Source organism: Gekko japonicus, unplaced genomic scaffold (genome assembly GCF_001447785.1).
Source record: "Gekko japonicus isolate JY-2015 unplaced genomic scaffold, Gekko_japonicus_V1.1 scaffold1430, whole genome shotgun sequence".
In the NCBI taxonomy this organism is placed as follows: domain Eukaryota; kingdom Metazoa; phylum Chordata; class Lepidosauria; order Squamata; family Gekkonidae; genus Gekko; species Gekko japonicus.
The window spans coordinates 403,154-426,410 of record NW_015176014.1 but is presented as its reverse complement, the minus strand read 5'-3'; the positions used below and the strand labels follow the sequence as shown (position 1 = coordinate 426,410).

At 44.3% G+C, this 23,257-nt stretch overlaps 1 protein-coding gene across 2 annotated transcripts; it reads left to right on the top strand.

Annotated features, from left to right (window-relative positions):
- Positions 1–37: 37 nt before the first annotated feature.
- Positions 38–23,257, top strand: P4HB (prolyl 4-hydroxylase, beta polypeptide). Of its 2 annotated transcripts, XR_001482946.1 has the most exons (12): positions 38–301; positions 1,740–1,946; positions 6,345–6,478; positions 6,682–6,819; positions 10,975–11,079; positions 11,288–11,413; positions 12,239–12,439; positions 17,771–17,891; positions 18,771–18,952; positions 19,321–19,407; positions 19,731–19,801; positions 22,257–22,275. XR_001482946.1 is itself a non-coding variant. In XM_015426569.1 (11 exons), the coding sequence occupies exons 1-11, from the start codon at positions 142–144 to the stop codon at positions 22,338–22,340; spliced, it is 1,545 nt and encodes a 514-aa protein (XP_015282055.1). In that variant the 5' UTR covers positions 38–141; the 3' UTR covers positions 22,341–23,257. The 2 variants fall into 2 exon arrangements, 1 of the variants encoding a protein (XP_015282055.1); XM_015426569.1 differs by lacking the exon at positions 19,731–19,801 and having other exon boundaries at positions 22,257–23,257.

Below are 23,257 nucleotides of genomic sequence, written 5' to 3'. Positions count from 1 at the left end.
GGGCGTAACCAATAAGCGGAAGTTGGCGTGGGAGAGGGCGGGTTTATAAACCGGGGGCGGGCGTGCAGGGCTCTCTTTTGCTGTGCGTTTTCGTCGTCCGGTCCCTTTGCCTGCGATCCCGCCGTCGTTCTTTGTGCCGCCATGAAGACCGCTCTACTCTGGTGTCCGCTGTTCTGTTTGCTGCTGCTGGGTCGAGTCTCCGCCGACGAGGAGATTGAGGACGAGGAGGGTGTGCTGGTGCTGAAGAAGGCCAACTTCGACCGGGCGCTGGAGCAGTTCCCACATCTTCTGGTGGAGTTCTGTGAGTGGGTGCACCGCAGGGCGGTGAGGGGGGGGGGGACACACTCGAAGTCAGTTGGTGAGGAGGGAGACCCGGAAAAATGCTTCAGTGCAGGAGGGAGGCCGCGGGGCTGGGGAATTTCTTCTCCTTTCCAAGTTCTGGAGGTTTTTCCTTACCTTAAGGAGCCGTTTCAGAAGTTCTATTGTTCACGTGAGTGGGCCAGTCGTGTTAGCCATTGTTTATAGGGATCATTAGCGGTTGCATTTTCTCAGAATAGGGCCTGCACAGTTTTTTTGCACTTGGTGAAATATGAAATATATGTAATGGCTCTGCAATAATTAGTCTAGGAGCTACTTTTGTGCGTTCAAAGCATTTAGTATCATATCGTACCATTTTATTTCTGCTGATAGGTGTGCGTGAACAGTAGGTTGGGTATAAGCAGACATAGCAGCCTGCTGAAGGTATGAGTCAGGTACACTAGTTTTTGTAAGGCGTAGGAAAGCATTTCAGGTGTAACATACTGTACAGCTTGTGCTGTAAAAATGCAGGCCCTATTACTGAGAAGGGTGTGCCACTGATATGTGGGAGCAGCTGTATAGCCTTCCTTGATACAGATCTGCATGAACCAATATTAGATGCCAAGCGAGTTGTGGGAGAAGTAGTGGATGAAAGATTTTATCCACTCCACTGTTGGGGTATTGCAGTTCAGGGAGTATGTTCAGTGCTTGGTATGGTTAGAGGGCACATGAAGTAGCAACTGTGCAGAAGTGAAGTAAATATGGATCTGGTCTGGACAGAAAATCTTCTTGAGGCCATATAGAAACCACCTTGAGTTCTATGGTGAAAGAAAGGTAAAATGTCAGTTTATTAAATCAGAATGGTCTTATACATTTCAGGATGTATTCAGAGTGAAGTTGACTTTTAATGGCTAGGGAAGTGTGCCTTGTTAGTTTAAGAAAAACAAAAAGCTGTTGTGAAGTTCTATACTTTGTTCTATGTGGTGAAGTGGAGTGAATAATCTGTTTTTAATTTTGATATTCCTTCGGCTGTAGAACATATTGTCTCAGTGTTCTCAGTTCTCCCATAGGTCATGTGTACTAAACTCTTATCATGCTTCTCTGATGTTAAAAGGACACATATTTGGTCAAGTCACCATGTTTTCTTAGGTCTTCTAGAATATCCAGTTTCTGGCACAACTGGCCATATTTGCTCTTTACTGTACAGGTGTGCATCTTCCTTAGAGTGCTACTGAAGGGCTGAGTTAATGCTTAGTGATGTGTATGTGCTTTGGTGTTGTACTACAGTGTGGTGGAAGATGGTGCTTTCTTGGCTGTAAAACACTAAGCTTTCATTCTGCTTTAACATTCTACATTGGGGTATTTCAACTTGTTGCTGCATTTCTGTGGTTTGAAAATGTGGAAGACCGTACAGTGACTGTTTGGATACTCTTGTTTTTCAGATGCACCCTGGTGTGGTCATTGTAAAGCTCTGGCACCAGAGTATGTGAAGGCAGCAACAAAGCTAAAATCTGAGGGCTCTGAAATCAGACTGGCCAAGGTGGATGCTACAGAAGAGTCAGAACTTGCCCAGCAATTTGGGGTTCGAGGCTACCCTACAATCAAGTTTTTCAAGAATGGAGATAAATCTTCCCCCAAAGAGTACACAGGTGAGTTAATAGCTAGAGGAAGAGCAGTGATAATGGAGAACTGAAGCCTGTGAACAGATGTGAAAGTCAAAGATATGCTGTCAATCCCATGCAATGGATTATTGTATTTTGTATCTTCAGATACAAAATGATATTCCTTGAATTTGAAACGACAAAAATATTGATCTGTATTTGTCTTGAGTGTTCAAATCCTTTGTAACTTTTATTTTAGCTCCTTAATCCTATTCTTGGCATTCTTGTTCAGAAAGCCTCAAACGTGGCCCCTTTCAAGTCTGGGAGGGTCATTTTTTTCCATGGTGAACTTCAGGTTTCTTGCCTATAAGGTCTTCCAATACTTAGACCCTGATCTCTTCTAGTTGCCCTTTCTCAGTGCTTCTCTGCTCTTTTCCAGGTGTTTCTCCATCATTGAGCCTGTTCTTAGTATAGGTTGTGTACCTCTGGCTATCAAGCCAATGGACTGCTCTTTTGTAGTTCTCAGTCTACATTGTCATTGTTTCTTTCCTCCCCAGAGCATAGGCCTGAGTATCTACAGCCTTTAGGCAAAATATGGTCACATTTGCTTGAAATTATCACTCTTCTCACAATGCAAATTGTAATGTGGCATAGAAAGCAGTCTGCCATCTTCCTCTGGAAGATGAGGGAAATGACCGCATCTACACGTGGTGAATTAAGAAGTCCACCTCAGGGTCTCCTGTGGTGCAGAGAATACTGATCACCAACATTGGTCTGCATATTGCAGCTGCTTCCTTGAGCTACGCAGGTTGGCTTGCTGATTGTACTGGTCTGCTGTTTGTGTGGAGTTGTAGCGCTCTAACAGCTTCAGCAAACTTATGGAGGTGACACTGTTTGAGATTGGAAGTTTATCTCCTTGCCTGCAAAGTACAATGTATAAAATGACAAAGTAACTGGGAAAAGTTCCTGACCTTAATCGATGTGCATCCCTTGATACATGTATGTATACATATATGTAATATCTATGTATGTAGCATGTGCTTGGAAAGGTAGACATTGCCCCACTGAAAAGGCAAAGAAAAACCTTTGGAGTAGGAAGTAGGAACATGACAAAAGGAATTTTTGTTTTTTCAGCTGCTTCCCCATAAGCTGCTGGGCAATCTGTCTTTTGTCTTGGGGTTCTTGAAAAACCTATACCATATATTTGGTGTGGTTTATACCTAAAGCTCCTTCCTCCTCCTCAGTTACCATATCACTATTATACTGTATTGTAGCCTGAGCTTCTGTATCAGTTCTGGTCTGCCTGGCTACTGGGGCTTGCTCCCAAGTAAATTTGCACAAGGTTTGCAGCCTTAGACTGTGGTGCTGTTGAACAGTGAATTGAATTTCTGGTTTCTAAAACTGGAATAGTGATCAGTTAGATCTTTATGGCATTAAACTTAGCTTTTAATATATCTGTGTGTCCATGTCATGGGAATGTCTAATCTTGTGCGGTGGTATAAAGATAAGACCACCACACAAATATCTCATTTAAAGACTAAATGAGAAGGCTTGTGACATATAAACATGTACATTTATGTGCTGATGCATTAAAAAAACCCTAAAGCCATGCATCACTGGAAAAAAGGTTGGATAATGAGTTCGCAATGTGTATTTTTGCATCTGTAATGTGCAGTCTTCAGAATCCAACTAGAACTGCAGGAACTGCATGTACATTAAGCATGCTTTCTCTTGCAAGTAGAGAACAGCAGCTCCATAAAGCTTACTCGTAATGATGGCATTCAGTGGATGACTTGGATAATGTTGAAGTTGTGAGAAGCTTTTAGTAGTATGAAAGCTGTAACAGCTTTGTATGAGCAAATATGTTGTAAGACCTTATTAGTGGTGGAGCTAAATGAAGAGATCTTAGAGTCAAGGATAGGCTTCTAAGTTTACATATTCATAAATTTTACCTTGGCTGATGGTGTACACTGCAATCTTAAATAGTTACACCCTTCTGAGTTCACTTACTTCAGCGTGTTTAAAAGGGTGTAACACTACTTATAATCACATTGCTACAAATCCAGTGTGGTCTTGAAAATAAATTCTGCTACTTTCAGCAGGCAGAGTGCTTCACTGCTGTCCTTAAGCTTTGGTACTTGAAGTGAAAGACCAAATCACCACCACCATTTCTCTTAAGTGAAGCTGATTTTTAGCTGCTTAGAGGTCAGATGTAGGGAACATTGTCTCTCTTCTTCCAGTCTGCTGTTTGAAGCAGCTGTGTGCTTATGCTGGAAGCTATCTTCAAGTTAAGGTGTATATAGAAAAATTGCTTTCTGCTTTCTATATCCACATGCCTTCTCCAGTGATGTCTTTTGATAACATGCTGTGTCTTGTTTCCTGTTGCAGGCCAAATGGTCCAGGGCAGACCAAATGGCCTGAACTACCTAAATAGCCATGCCATATAACCACATATTCTTTAACACCTCTAAGTGGAAGAGCCAGACCTGATGGCTCCTGGCTCTGGTGCTCATGGAGCATGTCATATACACTATGGAGAAGCTGGGTCACCTGACTGCAGGCGGGGTTCCAAACTTCTAGCCATTCCTGTGTTGCAGCTATGACAACCAACAATTGGGCACACCCATGCCCACTCGCAATTGGCTGATGACCACATCTAATTTGTGACTGGAATTGGAGTATAATTGTTCTGATCCGTTCTGATCCCTATGGGAATTGAGCACTTGCTTAGCTCTCCCTTCCTTCTCTGTCAGTTTGTTTTATGACACCTGAAAATGTTGTCTCTTGGAAGACAAAGAGTTGCTTTGTGAACTGGAGCACATGGGTGCAAGGATGGGATTTCTACTCAAAATCCCTTGGTACTTGGACTATCCGGGACTGTGGATGTTCTGATTTGGCAACTATGAATCATTAATGTTTAGTTAAGGCAAACAGCCCTAGCCTTTGTTATGTTATGTAACCTCTGGTAGTCTATGCTAAGTTCTGTACTAAATAAAGATTCCTCTGATTGTTAAAATCGTCTTCGATGTTGTACCTGAATTCCAAGGCTAAATCCTGTGGCCTAAACGCTCACCCCATACACTACCTTGGTAAAAAGTGTGCATCTCTGGAATGAGTTGCTAATGTGTTCTGTTCCAGATGCCAACTAAGGGCTTAATCTCTCCCTTAGGAAGAGCAGGGACTAGTGAAAAGAGGTTCTGGTGGCAAATTGTTCTGGAAACCAGAGAGGGAATAGACCATCTCGTGGTTTGTTTAATGTACTGAAAAGTACAGGATTCCCTCCCATTCCTGGACTGGCCTGGGTGGGCAAATACCTGTACAAGGTGCACTTAAGTACCTTGGGGAATTTGAAAGGGTGCTAATTTTGTTCATGTGAAAAATGTGAGTGGTGCTGTGTTCAGTTGCTGAAACTTGACATAATGACCTTTATATAGAGACCGTCAGAAAACCCCTAATTTTGGAGGGGGAAGCGCAGTGTCTTGCTGCTGAAAAGGTACCAGGTTGCTGACACAAACATACCCAGTAAATTATGGATGATGCCAAAGAGCTCTTAAACTGTAAAGAACTGATAATACAGGATCATGAGTGCCTTGTTACATGTAGGTGGATATTTGTTTGTGCAATGAACCCTTTGCCCGTTGATGTGATAAGTGCTAATGGTTAAGGCTGTCCCTAGTTGTAACTTGTCTCTTTCGGCCATGATCTATCTCAGCTTTGGAGATCAAGTTACCTTAACTGAGCAGAGAGGGAAGGCTAAGATGTGTATATGGCGGACTTGTTTATCCTCCATTCCCTGTACTTGTGTGACATGCAGCAAGGAAGAAAATTGTGCTCTTGTGTATGTGAGGATTACTCTACAGGCAGAGATACTATTTGTGCATGTTGAATGATTGTGTCCCTTCTGTGCTTGGTGGAACATACAGTTTGGGTCCTTGTTAACAGGCATCAGCCTCGTTACTGATTAAGTATTTCTGGTACTGATTATACAGAATAAATGGGTTTTGAGGACATCGGTGTTTCTCCAGAGCTACTGGATAAGAGAGGAGAACCTTGAGTGAATTAAAAACAGGCATAATGTTAACGTGCTTTCATTGTTTTTAAATCCAAGTGCTTGGGTAAGAGTCTGAGTAAAAACCTTCCTTCCTTTTTCCTTCACCCAGGCAGTGGGTGTCAGAATACCTCTGTCTGGTAGAAGTGCTGCATTGCTAATAACATAACCAAAGTCTAAACATATTTCAGTCTGACAGACTCCATTGTCATGAAGGGATGGGTTTAGGACACCTTTGTACTTAACAGTGTTGTCTGGTGGTTGCTAAGCATCTTGTTAGTAATAAAATGTGAGCAGCATTCTTCTTCCCTTGTCAGTGGTGACAGCTCACGTGCTCAAACATTTCATAAAAATGGGGAGAGGCCATAATGTCATCTTTTTCCTTTCCTCCTGTGTAGCTGGCAGGGAAGCAGATGACATTGTGAACTGGTTGAAGAAACGCACGGGTCCTGCTGCCACCACCCTGACTGATGTAGCTGCTGTCGAGGGGCTTGTGGATGGCAGTGAAGTTGCTGTGATTGGATTCTTCAAGGTTTGTTTCACTTTAGGCCTTGTTTATTTTTGGGGAGCTTGAGCTGGCCTGTCTTGTTGGTCACTACTTGCTCCAGCTAGAATCTGCTATACTTCTCCTTATTCTGTCTTGGCCTTTTGTTTTCTGACCTTTGGGTTCAGAAGATGCATCACATCAAGGCACAGTGTATTATGTGGCATTGAAAAACTCCTTTTATTCATTAGGATGCAGAGTCTGATGCTGCCAAACAGTTCTTGTTGGCAGCCGAGTCCATTGATGACATTCCTTTTGGGATCTCTTCCAGCAGTGAGGTCTTTGTCAAATACCAGTTCAGCAAAGATGGAGTTGCCCTTTTTAAGAAGGTGAGTGGCTGAAAAATTCACACTGCATCTTACATCTTTGGCAGCAGTCTGTAAAAACTAACACTATGTTTTTGTCCCTACTTTTTTCAGGCTTTGTGTCAAAGCTTTACACATTAGTATTTCTATAAAAAGAGCACGATATTGTTGGATAGAAATAGAACTTAAGATGTTCGGACTAGTTCTATGCTCAGTAGACACCAAGATGAATTGTCTGGACACCAGTTGATCTTGTGGAAGTTTCTTTCCTATGTTCTATGAACATACAGATTTCAGCCTGTAGTCACCTTACTTGCTGTTTCCAGTAAGCCTTCCTGGTAAAGTAGTGCTTTCCATATGGTTACTGAGCCAGTTAGAGAGGACCATCTGCTTTACTTCCTGTACCAGATTGACAGCAATGGTGATTAGGTGACAAAGAATCTTTGTGTTCTCTTGTTGGGCTGCCTTTGCCATTCTGCTGTTCTTTGGAGTTATGACCATTTAATAAGGTTTCCCCTTTCCACCTTTCCAAGCTTAGTGGAGAAAACCAAAGTACTAGAGGGCTTGTGAAAGCAGAACTGGAAGAAGCTGCCTGGTAACCTAGTCAGCAAGTTGTTATAGTTGACTGGCCTGTTCAAGAGGCAGAACCAGAATGGAGGAAGTGGTATAGATTAGCCTTTTATGCCAGCAAGGCATACTAAATAAGGTAAAAAAATCTTTTGAGGTCTGAAGAATGTCAGTGACTTCTTGTGAAGTAGACAAAGTCAGGCTCAAGAATTTGGCCCATGTTTGATGTTTATATTATTGAAGAGCCAAATCGTAGGGTTGTCTTAAAGGATAACTACTGAAACAAAAGATTTCTCTTGCGATTGTCTAAAATGCTACAGAATTGGACTTGGAAAAAGCCTCAGTTTGGTTTCTCACTACTTCTACTATACCATTCTGGTTTGAAGGTACAAGTGTGGGCACTGGTTTTTGGAAAGGGTGTTGTTAAAGTGGTTGGAGATACTTGGAAGTCTTTGTCCTAGAAGAGTAGAGGACTGCTTGGTCTGTGGTTGGAGCAGAAATACTTTGAGGCAATACTTATTGTGAAGTTCGTGGATTTGTCTTAAACAAGGTGGATCCGGTTGTTGGCTCAGTAAACTGTTGAGAAAATGCGTTTGCCACCTCTGCCAGAGACCTGCTCAGGGAAGTTAACCAAATAAAATTAATACAATGCATAAACTAAACCTTGGACTAAAAGTACATCATCAAAAGAGCTTTAAAAGATGGAATAGCTAAATTCCTGGGTTAAAAATGTTTTGGTCTGGCCTCTGAAGGAAAGCAAAGTTGGCACCAGATGAGCAAGAAAGGAGATGGTATTTCAAAGTTTGAAGTACCATTAGTGAAAAAGCTCTGCTGCTTGTCACTTACCTCACCTCTCCAGATTAAGGGTACAGTGAACGGGGCTTGGAAAGATCTTTTATTCAGTATTAATCTTAATTGTTGCTAGTCTCCTGCTGTTGTAAACTTCAATTTATCATTTGTATGCTAAAAGCCTGAGGAAAAACTTCTCCAGCTAACTATTCTTGTGAGGACTTTTCTTCAGGGAGTTGCAGACTCCTACAGGTAACCTGGAAAGTATCTATTTTCAGTCTGGTTATCATTTCTTAAAAAGATTATCATCTTCTCTCAACAGTTGTAGTCTTATCTTAGAGATCGAGTTTGGCTGAGTTAACAGATAGCTGGACTCAGAAAGAAGCAAGTCAACGTCTGTTTGAGGTGCTTGCATTTTCCCTGGATTTTTTTGTCTGCTTCTGTGTGGCAGAGCTGCAAAGCTTTCTGGTCCATGAGGTTTTGACATACTTGGGCTATTACAAAGGGCCTCCAGAATAGACTGAAGTCTTGTCATAAAGAAGCTTGTTGGATGTCCTTCACCTGCCTTACATTCTGTTGCTTTAAATTCCATATCAGTGCACAATAGTCCTACAAATATCACTTGACCTGTCTCAAAGTCAACAAATAAAGTATGATAATTAAAATACTGCTCTTTTAAAAGTCCAGCATGTACACTTTCCATAATTGTGCTCAGGGCAGTCCTTATGTTGGGTGTATAAAGCAATTCAGCTTTCTTCGATGGCTGAGAAAAAGTCTCATCAATAATTTTATAATCTTCTGTTCCGGCTCGTTGGAGTCCTTGAATTGTTAACGGGGGGCCAGGCAGAGTAAAGACTAACATATCCCTCTTAGCTAATTTTCCTGAGAAGCAGGAATCCTGCTGCAAAACCATATATGGGATTTTTAAGGTTTGTTTTCTGTATCCTTGATGCACTCTGTTCTGGATACTGCCACTTTGCTTTTGTTCTAGTTGGGAGCAAAATATTAAGGATTCAATAAGTGCTACGTGTGCTTTCTACCTCCACCCAAGTAGGACATGTTGGCATATAATTTAGTGGTGATAAAAATTGCTAATATACGGGTATTTAAGTAGGAGGACTTTACTGAGTCCCTGATTGTTGTAGAGGGGTTCTGGCTAGGTGATAGTGGGACTAAAAATGTGCATGACTATGACACCAATATGCAAGTGTCTGTTACCTCTCAAAGCCAGGCTACAGGCAGAGTGGGTAGGACCAACTTAAATATGTTTTGCAGGCCAACCTAATGTATATCTTGGAACACCTAGAAAATGTGTGTAAATCAGTGATACATTGTAAAGAAAGGCAGAATCTTTGAACATCCGAGTTGAAAGCATTCTGTCCTTGATAAGGTTACACAAGACCTAGAGAAATTTCTTGGAAGCTTGTACTGTTTTGAGTTGTCTTCATGTTACAGTCTTAAGCATTCTAGTAAATAATACCTCAAAAAGGCGGCTAAACGTATAATATGTGATACAGCCCAATTGTTCATAGTTCTGTATACAGTATTCTTGGTAGTCCCATAGATTGTATTGCAGATAAGGGATGGCCTCTAAAAGCTGTGGGTTGCAGAAGACCACCTGTTGAGTTCAAGCAAGAGATCTGAACCAGGGACTTTGAGCTAACATTGCATAAGACAGGATAGCATACTTGTGTCCTGGTTCACTGTATAAATAGTTTCAGATTGTCTAGAGGTAGGTCAGCATTTGACTTGACTGGGAAGTTGCCATCTGTACAGCGTGTTGCTAGGGAGCAGGATCAGAGGGGTCACTTCCTTGTGTCTCATGGCGGTTAACCTTGATGCCCCTGTTTCCCCCCCCCCCCCCAATGCTGGGTGCCAGGAAAGGCTTTAAAAGCCCAGGCAGAAATACTGTTGCTGTTCCAGAAACTTATTCCTGGCATTGGTGTTACAACGTGCCCTCGAGCATCTGTTCTTGTGTCACTAACAATAGCCCTGCAGGGATGTGTTGCCCTCTGAGTAAACTGCTATTTATTGGTTTCGTCGTGTGTATTGGTGCCTTGGACAGAACCTCCTTTTTAATGGCTTTGTTGATCAGATAAATGTATGTTTCCAGCACGACTTGTGTAACTAATTACCCTTTAGGTATGAGTCTCAGACTTGCAGCAGCTTCCTATTAGTTTGCTAAAGGCTATTCCGGAATGTAGTGGGAGAGACAGTGTGTGTAGCCTTAGGAGTTCGTGCCAAGCTGCCTTCTAGTTGCTGCTGTTTACTCCTATGGAACCTTGGATCTCACTTGCTTGTAAGATGAGAGCTTGGGTCTAGAATTTGCCCTGGATTTTAACTTTAGAATTCTGAGCCTTGTCTGCAATGTGAACTTGAAATGGGCACCTTTAGTGTGTATATAATGGCTGGGATCTCTGTAATCCTGTATATTTTGTCCTATAAACCTCTTAAAATTCTACATCAAGAATAAATAAATTTTGTATAGCTTAATCAAATTGGGCCACTTTATTTAATTCCCTCTTTGTGTCTTTTTATGAAATTGTGGGACACAGCAAAGAACTATGCAGACTGCTAAACCTTTGAGGCTTTAGCAGATGTTGCTCATATACTTGCCTCTTTCTGGCTATACAGGCTGTAAAACTAAATAAATTCATCTCTTTGGCAGGCTAAAGCCTGTGCCAAGTGCTGCAGGATTGTAGCATGTGCCAAACTGTTTCTTAGGAGTAACCATTATTAAATAGGCAGAGATTGAACTGTACATCTATGGAACTTAACTTTATCCCACTTTAAATGGCCTTTTTGTGTCTTCCTCCCATGCAGTTTGATGAAGGCCGTAACAACTTCGATGGAGAGATAACAAAAGAGAACCTGCTGACCTTCATCAAATCAAACCAGCTGCCTTTGGTTATTGAATTCACTGAGCAGGTATGGAAGTTAGCTCCACAGGCAGACCATGAATTGGGTTGGTGATGCAGTATTGGGGTTTGCTGGGAATCTCCTGGGAATTGAGAACACTAGGAGTCAACTTGCAGTGTATATAGTGAGATTACAATGGGGAAGGGTTGTGCAGAAAAGTAGAGCTTTGGCTTCCTTTTTAATGCCCTCGTAACTAGCAGTTATGAATTTCTTCCAGACTGCACCAAAAATTTTTGGAGGAGAGATCAAGACCCACATCCTTTTGTTCCTGCCCAAGAGTGTTACAGGCTACCAGGGGAAACTGGACAACTTCAAGGCAGCAGCTGAAAGTTTCAAGGGGAAGGTAAGAAGCGACCATTAAATTCTTCCTTGCTTCTAAATGGTGTTATGAAATCATGTCATTTCATCTGTTTTGCACATTGTCAGGGACAGCATGGGTTGGAATCCTATGACGATAGTTTCTATTTTAGCAAAAAATTAGATGTCTTTCAAATAGCACAGGCTACTTTAGTGAGCACATAACATTATTAGTTGAGTCCACCATCTTAAACATGAGGTACATTAAGTGTAAAGGTTGGGCAATGAAGAAAGCTGACAGGAAGAAAGTCGATTCATTTGAAATGTGGTGTTGGAGAGTTCTATGGATACTGTGGATGACCAAAAAGACAAACAAGTGGATTCTAGATCAAATCAAGCCTAAACTCTCCCTAGAAGCTAAAATGACTAAACCGAGGCTATTGTACTTTGGTCACATTATGAGAAGACAATAGTCAATGGAAAAGACAATAATGCCAGGGAAAGCAGAAGGCAGCAGGAAAAGAGGAAGACCCAACAAGAGGTGGATTGACTCAATAAAGGATGCCATGAGGGCCCTCAGTTTGCAAGACCTGAGCAAGCCTTTTAACAATAGGACCTTTTAGAGGTCATTAATTCATAGAGTTGCTGTAAGTTGAAAGCAACTTGATGACACTTAACACGCACACACACGCACACACACATGAAGTGCTATAAGTTATGTAGTTAACAAACCTGAAACAGTGAACTGGCTGACCAGTGTGAAACCCAAGGAAAGCGAAGGGAGAAGGTAAAATTTGTGAGGGCGATTCATCAGATTCTGCTGTCCAATGTGCATTGGTTTAATTGCCTGCTTTGACTCTCCTCTCCAAAGATCCTGTTCATCTTCATAGACAGTGACCACAGTGACAACCAGAGGATCCTGGAGTTTTTTGGCCTCAAGAAGGAAGAATGCCCTGCCATACGGCTCATTACCCTGGAGGAAGAAATGACCAAGTACAAGCCAGAATCCGATGAGCTGACGCCAGAGAATATCAGGGACTTCTGCAACAAGTTCCTGGAGGGCAAAGTGAAGGTAATGGTGTTGAATGTGGCTTTTGGGCTGGCACCCGTGCAAAGTGATCCCAGCAGCAAGTCTGGCATGGAACTTGAGAGCTGTCACATGGCATTGGGGCCTTTCAAGTTGGCTTTGTAGCACATCCTAAAGCAAAGCGTTTAGAGCTTCATGCTGAGAAACCCGAAGGGCAAAGCTGGTGGGGCACAAAGCCAGTATGTAAATAGCCCTAAAATGCTGATAAAGTAAGCTCAGTAAATCTGGAAGCTGCTTACAGAGGTGTCAGTGCACACCGAAGAACTACTTTTGTCTTACTGGAGGACCCCCTCCTTGCACAAGTGCATGGGCAATGAAAGCTGCTGTGCCGAGCCAGCTTCTTTGTCTCTTCGGCCCTGCTCCCAACTCTTAATGGGATGTTTCTGAGCTCTGCCTTAACTGTTCTGTCATTCCTGTCTCCCTTTGTAGACACAGCATCACTCTAGACTTGGTCTAGACATTAGAAGTCACATATTCCCTGTAGACCTTGTGCAGCCCAACCACCTTTATGGGAGTCGTTTTACATGGGGAATGTTTAGACTCCCTGCATGCAAAAAATTAGGACATCAGGAGACGGGTACATATCAGAAAGAACTTTTCTGATATGCTCGTTCTTCATTGGTTTGGGGAAGTGGGGATTTGCAGTTCAGTCTCCACCCAAGCAAGGCAATTTCAGACAACACTATATGTGTGCAAGTAATGTACAGGTTGCCCTTGCTGGTACAAAAAGTCACAACTCTCTGATATATTTGAGAACAGGTTTAACTTGCACATGAACTTTAAATGGTCCCCCCTTTTTATTGATGGCCCATGTGGAAAAAGCAGGTCTTCCTTGTGGATAAACAAGGTACATTTGAAGGCACTTTAAAAACTTTCTCGTGTCCATTAGAAGTAGGATTCTTGGTTTTCTGTTGAAGTACGGTTAAAAAGATATAGCTAGGGAATACCTAAGTATGACTGGCTTGTTGGAATGCTGTTATCTGGAACGATGCTTTCCTAGTAAGCTTTAAAACAACTGAATATGGAGGTAATTAGCTTGTAATTAAAGGGATTGTTGATCTTCAGCTATAGAACCGCCCTGCTAAAATGATTATAATTATTGTGTAACTGATGGAATTTTTGGTTGCTAGCATTGATCAATTGTTAACTAATTAATGAATTAATGTATGGCATTAGTTGGTAGGATAGGTTTATCACCGGCCTTTACTTAATTACTGGCTGGGTGATTTGAAATTAGTAGCAACCTTTATAGGACAGTGCATTATATAGTGGGACGGGTGGGACAATTGTAGGATTTAACAGCACCAGAAGCAGCTGCTTGCTACCAACGAGTATATAGGGGGAGCATTTCATCAGCCTTGCTAGTGGCCTGAGACTAATGCGAAGACTGTTAGGCGTGGCGATGCTTGGACAAGGATTCCGGTGCTCCTGAGAAGGTGAAAGTATAGCGGTGGATCAAGAGCTATGGGAAGGGAGCGGAGAAACAGAACAGCTCAGCGCCCTTCCAGCCTGCGATCCATCCCGAAGGTTGTTGGCAGTGGGGCTAGGATGGATAACCCCTCCTCCGACATTGGTCCTGTGCAACACCAGGTCTATAAATAATAAGACCACAGTCCTTCGGGACATTCTGCTGGAGCAGAAAGTAGACCTGGCATGCCTGACCGAGACCTGGTTGCGGGAGGGGGAGACTGTAGCTCTCTCTCAGCTTGCCCCTCTTGGGTTCTCGGTCCTACACCAATCGTAGACTAAGGGGTGGTGGCTATTTTCATTCGGGAGGCTTACTCCTTCAGGGTGCTCCCGTCGTTGGAGATCATGGGCATCAAGTGTGTCAGCCTGGTGTGGGAGGCTGAGGAGAGAGTGGCGATTTAGCTGGTGTACCGACCGCCTAACGCACCGGCCAATAGCCCGTCATCCCTGATGGAGGCCGTATCAGACTGGGCGTTGGAACACCCTAGGCCAGTGGTGGCGAACCTATGGCACGGGTGCCAGAGGTGACACTCAGAGCCCTCTCTGTGGGCACATGTGCCATCGCCCCAGCCAGGCCCAGACCATCATAAAAGTTCTCTGCCAAGTAATTTTAAGTAAATGAAAGCATTTAGGATTGCTTTACTTATTTTGTTTGGATCATCTTAACTTAATGTATGGGTTGTTTTTTCTAAAGTAAAACCTCAGTATTCAGGTTAAATTGCCGTGTTGGCACGTTGCAATAGATATGTGGGTTTTGGGTCGCAGTTTGGTACTCGGTCTCTAAAAGGTTCGCCATTACTGCCCTAGGCTAATAGTCTTGGGTGATTTCAACGTTCATACCGATGACACGGCTTCCATTCAGGCGGCGGACCTAGTGTCATCCATGGCGGCACTAGAACTCTCCCAATATGTAATGACCCCCACTCACCGAGCTGGGCACACGCTCGATTTGATCTTCGCAGCGGGGGTAACAGTGGACTGGGTTACTGCTTTGGCAGTCTCGTGGTTGGACCACCATGCCCTGAGGACCTGTTGCTTGCCCATGGAGCCAGATGGACCCTATGCGGCTCTGGATGGCTCTGCAGGATCCCATGCCTCCTGGCGGCTCATTGGATGAGCTTGTGGAGGACTGGCCTAGTCGGCTCTCCACAGCCATCGACGAGATCGCTCCCCCGCGCCCTCTGCGCTCTCGCTCTAGGCTTGCTCCCTGGTTTACCCAGGAGTTGCGGTTTATGAAGCAAGAGCTGAGAAAGCTAGAGAGATGGTGGTGTCGTGCTCGAGACAAAGCTACAAGAGCATCTTATAAGACGTTTGTGAGATCCTATGAGATGGCAGTCAAAGCCGCGAAGAGGGAGTTCTGTGCGGCTATGATTGCGTCCGCGAGCTCACGCCAAGCCCAATTGTTTAGAACGATTTGGTCTACAGCAGCTCTACCACAGGGCAGACCAAACGCTAGGGAATTGGACATTGGCTGTGAGGCATTCCTGAATTTTTTTTCTGAACTATTTCGTGGATAGTCTTGGCGCTCCACTGCGACCTCCCTGCCACAGTTGAAACACTGAGCGAACTCGAGGCCCCTTGCACGTCTTCGATTTCGGTTTGGGATCATTTCAGCCCACTCAGCCTGGAGGAAGTTGACAGATTGCTCGCAGCTCTACGCCCATCCCCGTGCAGCCTTGATCCTTACCCTTCCTGGCTTATTAAAGCTGGCCATGAAGGGTTCCGAGGTCCCCTAAGGGAAATTATCAACAAGTCCCTCTCTGAGGGGGCTGTTCCCGGGGGCACTCAAGGAAGCGATGGTCCGCCCTCTCCTGAAAAAAACCATCTCTGGATCCGGACGAATTAGCTAACTATTGGCCGGTTTCCAATTTGCCCTATTTGGGCAAATTAGTTGAGAAGGTAGTGGTGATACAGTTGCAGGGCTTTATGGATGACACTTCCTTATTAGATCCCTTCCGGTCTGGCTTCCGCCCAGGACACAGGATGGAGACGGCGTTGGTCACTCTTACTGATGACGTCTGGAGGCATCTGGATTGGGGCGGTTCGGCGGTACTGTTGCTGTTCGACCTGTCGGCCATGTTCTACATGGTTGACCATCAGTTGCTGACCCACCGCCTCGCTGACATGGGGATTCAGGGGCTTGCCTTGCAATGGTTTGCTTCCTTTCTCCAGGGTCGGGGACAAACCGTGGCGCTAGGGGAACAGCAGTCCAGGAGACACCCGCTTGAGTGCAGAGTGTCTCAAGGGGCAATGCTTTCCCTGATGTTATTCAACATCTACATGAGCCCCCTTTCCCAGATTGCCCAGAGGCATGGGCTGTTGTGTCATCACCTGATGACACCCAGCTCTATCTGATGTTGGGCGGCCAGTCGGACTCCAGACCGGAAGATCTGGACCGGGCACTGAAAGCCGTGGCTGGTTGGATTAGACTGAGCCAGCTGAATCCGGTGAAGACGGAGGTCCTGTGCCTGAGTTGGGGCGGTTTGGGGGTAGGGATCCCACTCCCGACCTATGGTGGGGCACCATTAGTGCCAGCGCCGGAGGTTAGGAGTTTGGGAGTGTTCCTGGATACCTTCTTAACAATGGAGGCCCAGGTAGCAGCCACTGTTAAGCCTTTTACCATCTTCGGCTGATCCAGCAGTTTCCTTCCTCGACTGCGATGACCTGGCTACAGTGATCCACGCGATGGTCACCTCAAGGTTAGGCTACTGTAACGCTCTCTACATGGGGCTGTCCTTGTCACAAATCCAGAAGCTGCAGCTAGTGCAGAATGCCGCAGCCAAGCTTTTGATGGGCCTTCCTAGATGGGAGCACATCTGGCCTGTGCTGAAGGCACTGCACTGACTGCCAACAGCATACCAAATTCACTTCAAGGTGCTGATACTCACCTTTAAAGCCCTATATGGCCAGCGTCCGACATACCTGAGGGACCGCCTTTCTCCATATATACCCCAGAGAGCTCTACAGTCAGGGTCACAACACCGATTGACCATCCCAGGCCCTAAGGATGCCAGGCTTGCTGTTACCAGGGCCTTTTCAGTGGCAGCTCCATACTGGTAGAATGAACTCCTGGAAGAGATCAGGGCCCTGTGGGATCTTTTACAGTTCTGCAGGGCCTGCAAGACGGAGCTCTTCCACCAGGCTTTCAACTAAGAGCTGCCCTCACCATTGCCACCAACCTCTGTGGTATTGGCTGGCCCCAACCCTGAGATTGAGCCATATCATCGTGTGACACCAGAAGGACACGGAGTCGGAAATTGGCCTGCTGTTACATCATATAGCACACCATCTCAATGATGGGATGATTACTATTACTAGCACTTTATGATTCTTTGTTTTATAATGTCTTAAATGTTTTATGTGGATTTTATGGTACTCTGTACCGACTAATGTAAGCCGCCCTGAGCCTGTTTGCGGGGAGGGCGGGATACAAACGGAATAAATAAATAAATGCTTGTTCCTTGGAGCACCATTCTGATGATGACATAAAATTTAAAAGCTTGAAAGCTTTTCTCACCCTCGCAATTAAAATAAAAAACTGCACTTGCAGTCATCTCCTTGTCTCCCTGTACACCTTATGCATTTCTTCACTTAACAGTGTTAAGCTGAGCCAGGGCAGCTTTACAGATATCAAACTGACATCCTTTGTACAGCAGCTCAGACACGTTCAAGTTACTGGGTGGGGTGGAGGTTGACCTTGAAGGAGGAAATCTATATTGGTCTCCCTTTTTATAGTCTGTGGCTTGTCAGTTGCTCTGGGCTGTCTTGGGACAGTGGTAGAGGGGGATTTTCTGTTGGCACATTCCATGCTGTTGCTTTCATGTGGTCCTCATGGTTGTGTGTTTTCAGCCCCACCTGATGAGCCAAGAGATTTCTGAGGACTGGGACAAACAACCTGTCAAAGTTCTGGTTGGAAAGAATTTTGAGGAAGTGGCTTTTGATGAGACCAAGGATGTCTTTGTTGAATTCTGTAAGTACTTGGTGATAGACAAGGGATTGGTGAACATGTGTATACGTAATACATAGGAGTGTGCATTTTGGTATACTCTGTCTAAATATATACCAGAAAAATACCTTATTGCTATTTTTCAGGAATACTGGGTATCTGGATCAGAACACCAGTATCTGATTCCTGTATATTTCTGCAGGTAATTAGGATCCCAGGCCACGTTCAAGTTCTTTATTAAAATGGTCATTGACTAGCACAAGTCATATAACAAAGTTCACAACCACAGTAGATAAGAAAAAGCTTTAAAATCTCAGGCTTGTTTTTCCACTCTGACAGGTTTCCAGGACAATGGGATGGAGGGGGGAAGGAGCCCCTTGCCTGGCCTCTGGAAGATGGCTCCTGCTCCCTTTTTCCTTTGTGGGGACAGGGTCTTTTTCCAGGGCTGCTTTTCCTCCCAGTCCACACTGCTGTAAGTAGGATGGCTGGGGGCACCGTGTTTAGGGGCCCAAAATATTGGACTCTTTGGTCCAATTGACTTGAAAATTAGTGTGGACAGGCAGTACTAGGTCCCTTGCAGTTTTGGTGTCATTTGGTTGAAAAACAGCTATTCTAGGCTCTAAAAACACAGTGCCCCTGCCCTCCAGAAGATTTTCCAAGTGGTATTGAGGGACCTTAATGCAACTGAATACCAATATTCCTTTCTCAAACTCTGAATCAAAAAATATTGGGTTTTTATTTCCCAGGTACTTATTCCCTAATACATACTTACATATGTGCTAGCTGGTTGTCCAGAGAGCACATCTTGTCTCATATGCTTTTCATTTTGACAGCAAATGGAACTTGGGCTTAGGCTCCTTCGGCCAAATTCACATTAACCTGGGTTTTTAAACTATTTTGCAGATGCTCCTTGGTGTGGCCACTGCAAGCAGTTGGCTCCCATATGGGATAAACTGGGAGAGACATACAAGGACCGTGAGAATATTGTCATAGCCAAGATGGACTCTACAGCAAATGAAGTTGAGACAGTCAAGGTCCACAGCTTCCCAACCCTTAAGTTTTTCCCTGCGAGTCCTGAAAGAACGGTAAGCAGGCTGTAGTCTTGACACTGACCTTATGCTGCTGTGTTGGAAGGGAAGAGACGAAACTGAGTACTGACTCCAAAGGGATTTTTCAGGGGTGTGAGTTGGGCTGAGTTGCAGCAGGGAGGCTTTAGGTATTTTGCCAGTGCAGCTGATATAGGGAAGATTGCTCGGGAGAGGACAGCGCTGATGTGCAGGCTATTCTCTCCTCACAGCGATCACAGGAGTCTAGTGGCTGGCTACTCTTCTTCGGCTCCTGTGGGTGAAGGTGAATTTTCCAGTCCCTTTTGCTTGGCTGTTCAGAAAATGAATTCTTCAGCCCCCAGCTTTCCCTTTGAGTAGTAAATGTCTCCTCCTTTGCATTTTTATAGGTCATAGATTACAATGGTGAGAGGACTCTGGAAGGTTTCAAGAAATTCCTGGAAAGCGGTGGAAAGGATGGTGGTGTAGATGAAGAGGTGAGTATCCAAGACTGAGCTATGACTGTTTGGGACTCAAGCACGTACATGGGTTCTGGGGCAGTGTTCAGATGTGAGGAAGGGAGAATTCAATCCTGCAGAGCTACTTATGTGACAGCAGAGAATGTTGTGTGGTTCTGGTTACATAGCAACTTGTAAATAAACCACCGCTGATAGCATCCAGAGGGTGGTGATGGTGGGGTATTCCTGAATGCCTGCAATTCCATGTGGACTAACCAGGCTTACTGAATGGACTACAGAGCGCCACCATCCTCAGATATTGACCAACACTCCAGAAACATGATTGTTTGCATTCCCCTCAGCCTTGACCAGCTATCTGTAGTTCTCGAGGGATCCTTCACGGGGCTGGCTCACCCTTTGGGCCCATCACCAGGTGCGCATGTCCTTTTTCCTGACTCAAGTAGCGGCTGCTGCTTCTGGCCTGTGTAATGATAGCACTGTTTTGTTGCTATTAGCGTCAGTTCCTAGTAGACTTGTTCTGCTGCTAGTCCCTCCAGTTACTTTCAGCTTGTGCTTGAGGTTATTCTCTGATAGGGGAGTGACAGCCGAACATGGAATGGTTAGGGCTGTGAATTCCCATTGATGATGGGCTCCACTGGTAGCTGTTGACCGATCCCTTTTGCACTTTTGCATTTTCTTGTAGTGCTGATGCTGGGTTGTATATAGCAACTTGAAGCTGCTAGATAATGTATCTCACTGGAGTTGGGAGATATGTAGATTGCTCACCTAGCAGTTACAGTTGCTGCCAGCTGGTTGATACTGTGATCCCCTGTCCCAAGCGATCTGATATAGTCTGTCTGGATATATAGAAACTCAGGTTGGACTAGATGACCCTGGAGGTACCTTCCAACAACCATCTGATTTCTTCACCTATATTTTTAGTCTGATCAGTCCTTGTAGTTAAACATGAACTGTTTTGGAAGTCCTGGGCTCTGTTGGTAGCCAGTTGTGTACTGTTCTTGCTCATGACAGTCTTTTAGGAGCATCTACAATTAAGTGATGGAGCACCTGATTTGCTTACAGAGTGTCCTGGGTTTAGTTCCTGACATCTCCAGTTAAAGGATCTTGGATAACTGGTGCTAGGAAAGGTCAGTTTCAGTCTGAAACTGTGCAGTTGGTGCTAGGTAGAAATGGCAGTATTGAGCTAGGTGAACCTATGCTTTTTAAAATCTTGATAAAAGGCATAACCTCTGTCTAGAACACTCAGTAGTATATCTGAGGGAAATATGGGAATTGAAGTCACATAGTGACAATACCTTGGAAACTGTTGGCTCAGTGTTTCATGGAAGCAGATACAGCATAAAGGAGAGGTGACTTGAACTAACAAAAGGAGGAGGTAATGGGGCTATGCCTTGCTTTTTGCTAGTGCGACCCATGTCCCCAGTTCCTGCTGTCAGTTTGGGAGACAATGAGCACTCGCTTAGCATCATTGCCTGCTAAACTGATGAAAGTGTCCTGGGTTTCTTGCGAATGGCTATATGCCCTCTTGTGAGAAGTTATTAAATAGGGATGTGCTAGCCTGTTTACAGTGTCTCTAGTTTGAAATGATTGTGCTTGTGTATCAAAATCTGTTAGTGCTGAGAATGAGATAACATTGTTCTGTAAGCTCAAGGTCTGTTTTGTGATTGCTTCTAAATAAGCAGTTGTTGAAATCAATGTGAGGATGTGTGTTTCTCTTAATATGTGGGTAGTTAGGTAATTCGTTTGGTACTTTCAGAGCTAATTGAGAAGGCTTGAACAATGGGAAGGAGGTCATTAGCTGAGGCCATGCTGGTTAGTGCTGTAAGTCTTGCTGGTTGCTTAGGCTGCCTTGCTTAAATATTAACACTACTGAAGAAGACAGAAGAAGATAGAGCTTGGCTAGTATTTGAGTACAAATTTGCTGTGGAACAGCCAGTTAGATCTGCAGTATAAAAGGCAGCCTTTAGTCTCAGATGACACTAAGAATCTCCACCCACTTCTGCTTGCATTTATCACCTCATGGCTGGATTAATGCAGTTCTTGATAGGCAGGGTTTCACTTGGAATTAAGACAAGTGTGGCTGCTGCAGAATCAAGTAGGGCAGCCTGTCCCATGAACATACTATGCCCATGCTGTTCACTAGGAGCTACTCTATTAATCTGTTAAAGGTGTCAAGGATGTAAAAATACATGGAACTGTGAGGGATATGGGACCCAGACACAAGAACTAGAGGTCTTTCTTTCTGCCTTGTGTAATTGATGGATGAAGTTCCCCATCTTGATACCTGATTTAAGGTTGCCACGCCTGATTGTGTTAATGTCTAGGGAGTGTTACACCTCCTGAGATGGCTCATGAGCCCACTTGTTTACGAAAACAACCTGAAGTTTCACTAAAATGCATATAACACATTGTAAACACACCTGGAGTGTGAGCTGTGTACATTTATGCAGATCTACTAGAATTGCATCTGCCATCTCATTTCACATGCTTGGAGTTCTGAAGGATAAATAGAAAGCTGGCTGGCCTAATAGGTACTCCCTTTGCCTTAAGATCTTCTGTTATGTGGAAATGCTGGTGTGCTGTGTGATTTTGGTTTCCATTCTTCTTTGTTTTGAGTGGCTTCTGGGAAAGCATGGGAATCTTTTTCTGGCCTGTGAGTGTGTGTGTGTGTGGGGAGGGGGTCAGTGTGACAGACTAACAATTCCAAGTGGCAGGTGCGTGGTTTAGTCTACTGATAAAGCACAGTAGTAACAGTTGCTGCTCTGGCAGGATCATAGGTCTAAATGGAAGGAAACAGCCTTCTTTGCTCTATAGCAGTGAGATGGCAGAAGCCGCTGGTGACAACCATTTCGCTTTTCATTCTTCAGGATCTGGAAGATCTAGAAGATATTGAAGAGCCAGAGGTGGAAGGGGAGGAAGAAGATGCTACAGCTCAAAGAGATGAACTGTAAGAAGGAATCCGGTCTGCATATTCCCAGACACTGCACTGTGCCTGCTTTCTTATGCAGTCAAGCAAGTACAGAAACCAACTCGAACCAGAAAGCAAATACTGGCTGGAGAATTCAGGAAATGGTCTAAAGTAACCCTTCATCCTAACCTGTCAACTGATCTTCTAGTTTACTTTTTGCTTTTGAAGAGGGATCTGACTTGACAGCCAGCCCTGCTGGATCTGTTATTTTTTTAAACACACACACTGTGATGTACATTTTCTTTCTCCAAAAGTGTTCTATGATCTGGGTAGAAGCAGATTGAAATGTCCCATTGCCTAACTCATTTTGGAGCCTCACCAGTAATGCCTCCGTAAAGCTTAGTCACACTTTGTCCAAATGTCATAAGCTGCTGCCTGCCCAGCAGGATCTTGGTTGTGGTTTCAGTTGTCCTTATTATTTGGGCTGTCTCGGTTCAGAGGAAACCACTAGGCTGACCAATACTCAGGCCAGTGGAAGGTGAAGTAAGCAGGGCATGTGGTCCTCTTAACTCACTGTATGGTCTCTCTTCCCCTTTATGCTGAATAAGATGTATTTCTCTTCCAAAGATCAGGAGACTAACAACTGAGGAAAGAGGACCTAGCTGTTCACTGTCCTGAAGCAAAATCTAACTCATTGCCCCTGAACAACATGCAAGACTTGCTTTCTTAAGGATTGCTTTGTGAATGGGTTTCCCAAGTGTTTACTTGGAAAGGAACCTGCCAGAATGCAACAAAAAGGACACTCAGTTACTGGGGTTTTGGGAAGGGGTCTTCAGAACCAAGGAATGCTACAAGGTGAGGGATGAGGGATGTGTGCTGGCAGAATTGGAATTTAGTTGAGCGTCTATGATGCTAAAATGAATGGAACTCATTGGCCAAATAAATTTGATTTTAATACTA

Bases quoted from the DNA above. Each gene is read 5' to 3' on its own strand.
- P4HB (XM_015426569.1), top strand. From the start codon at position 142: ATGAAGACCGCTCTACTCTGGTGTCCGCTGTTCTGTTTGCTGCTGCTG. The intron at 11,414-12,238 runs GTAAGAAGCGAC...TCCTCTCCAAAG, and splicing joins CTGAAAGTTTCAAGGGGAAG to ATCCTGTTCATCTTCATAGA. The intron at 19,408-22,256 runs GTGAGTATCCAA...TTCATTCTTCAG, and splicing joins ATGGTGGTGTAGATGAAGAG to GATCTGGAAGATCTAGAAGA.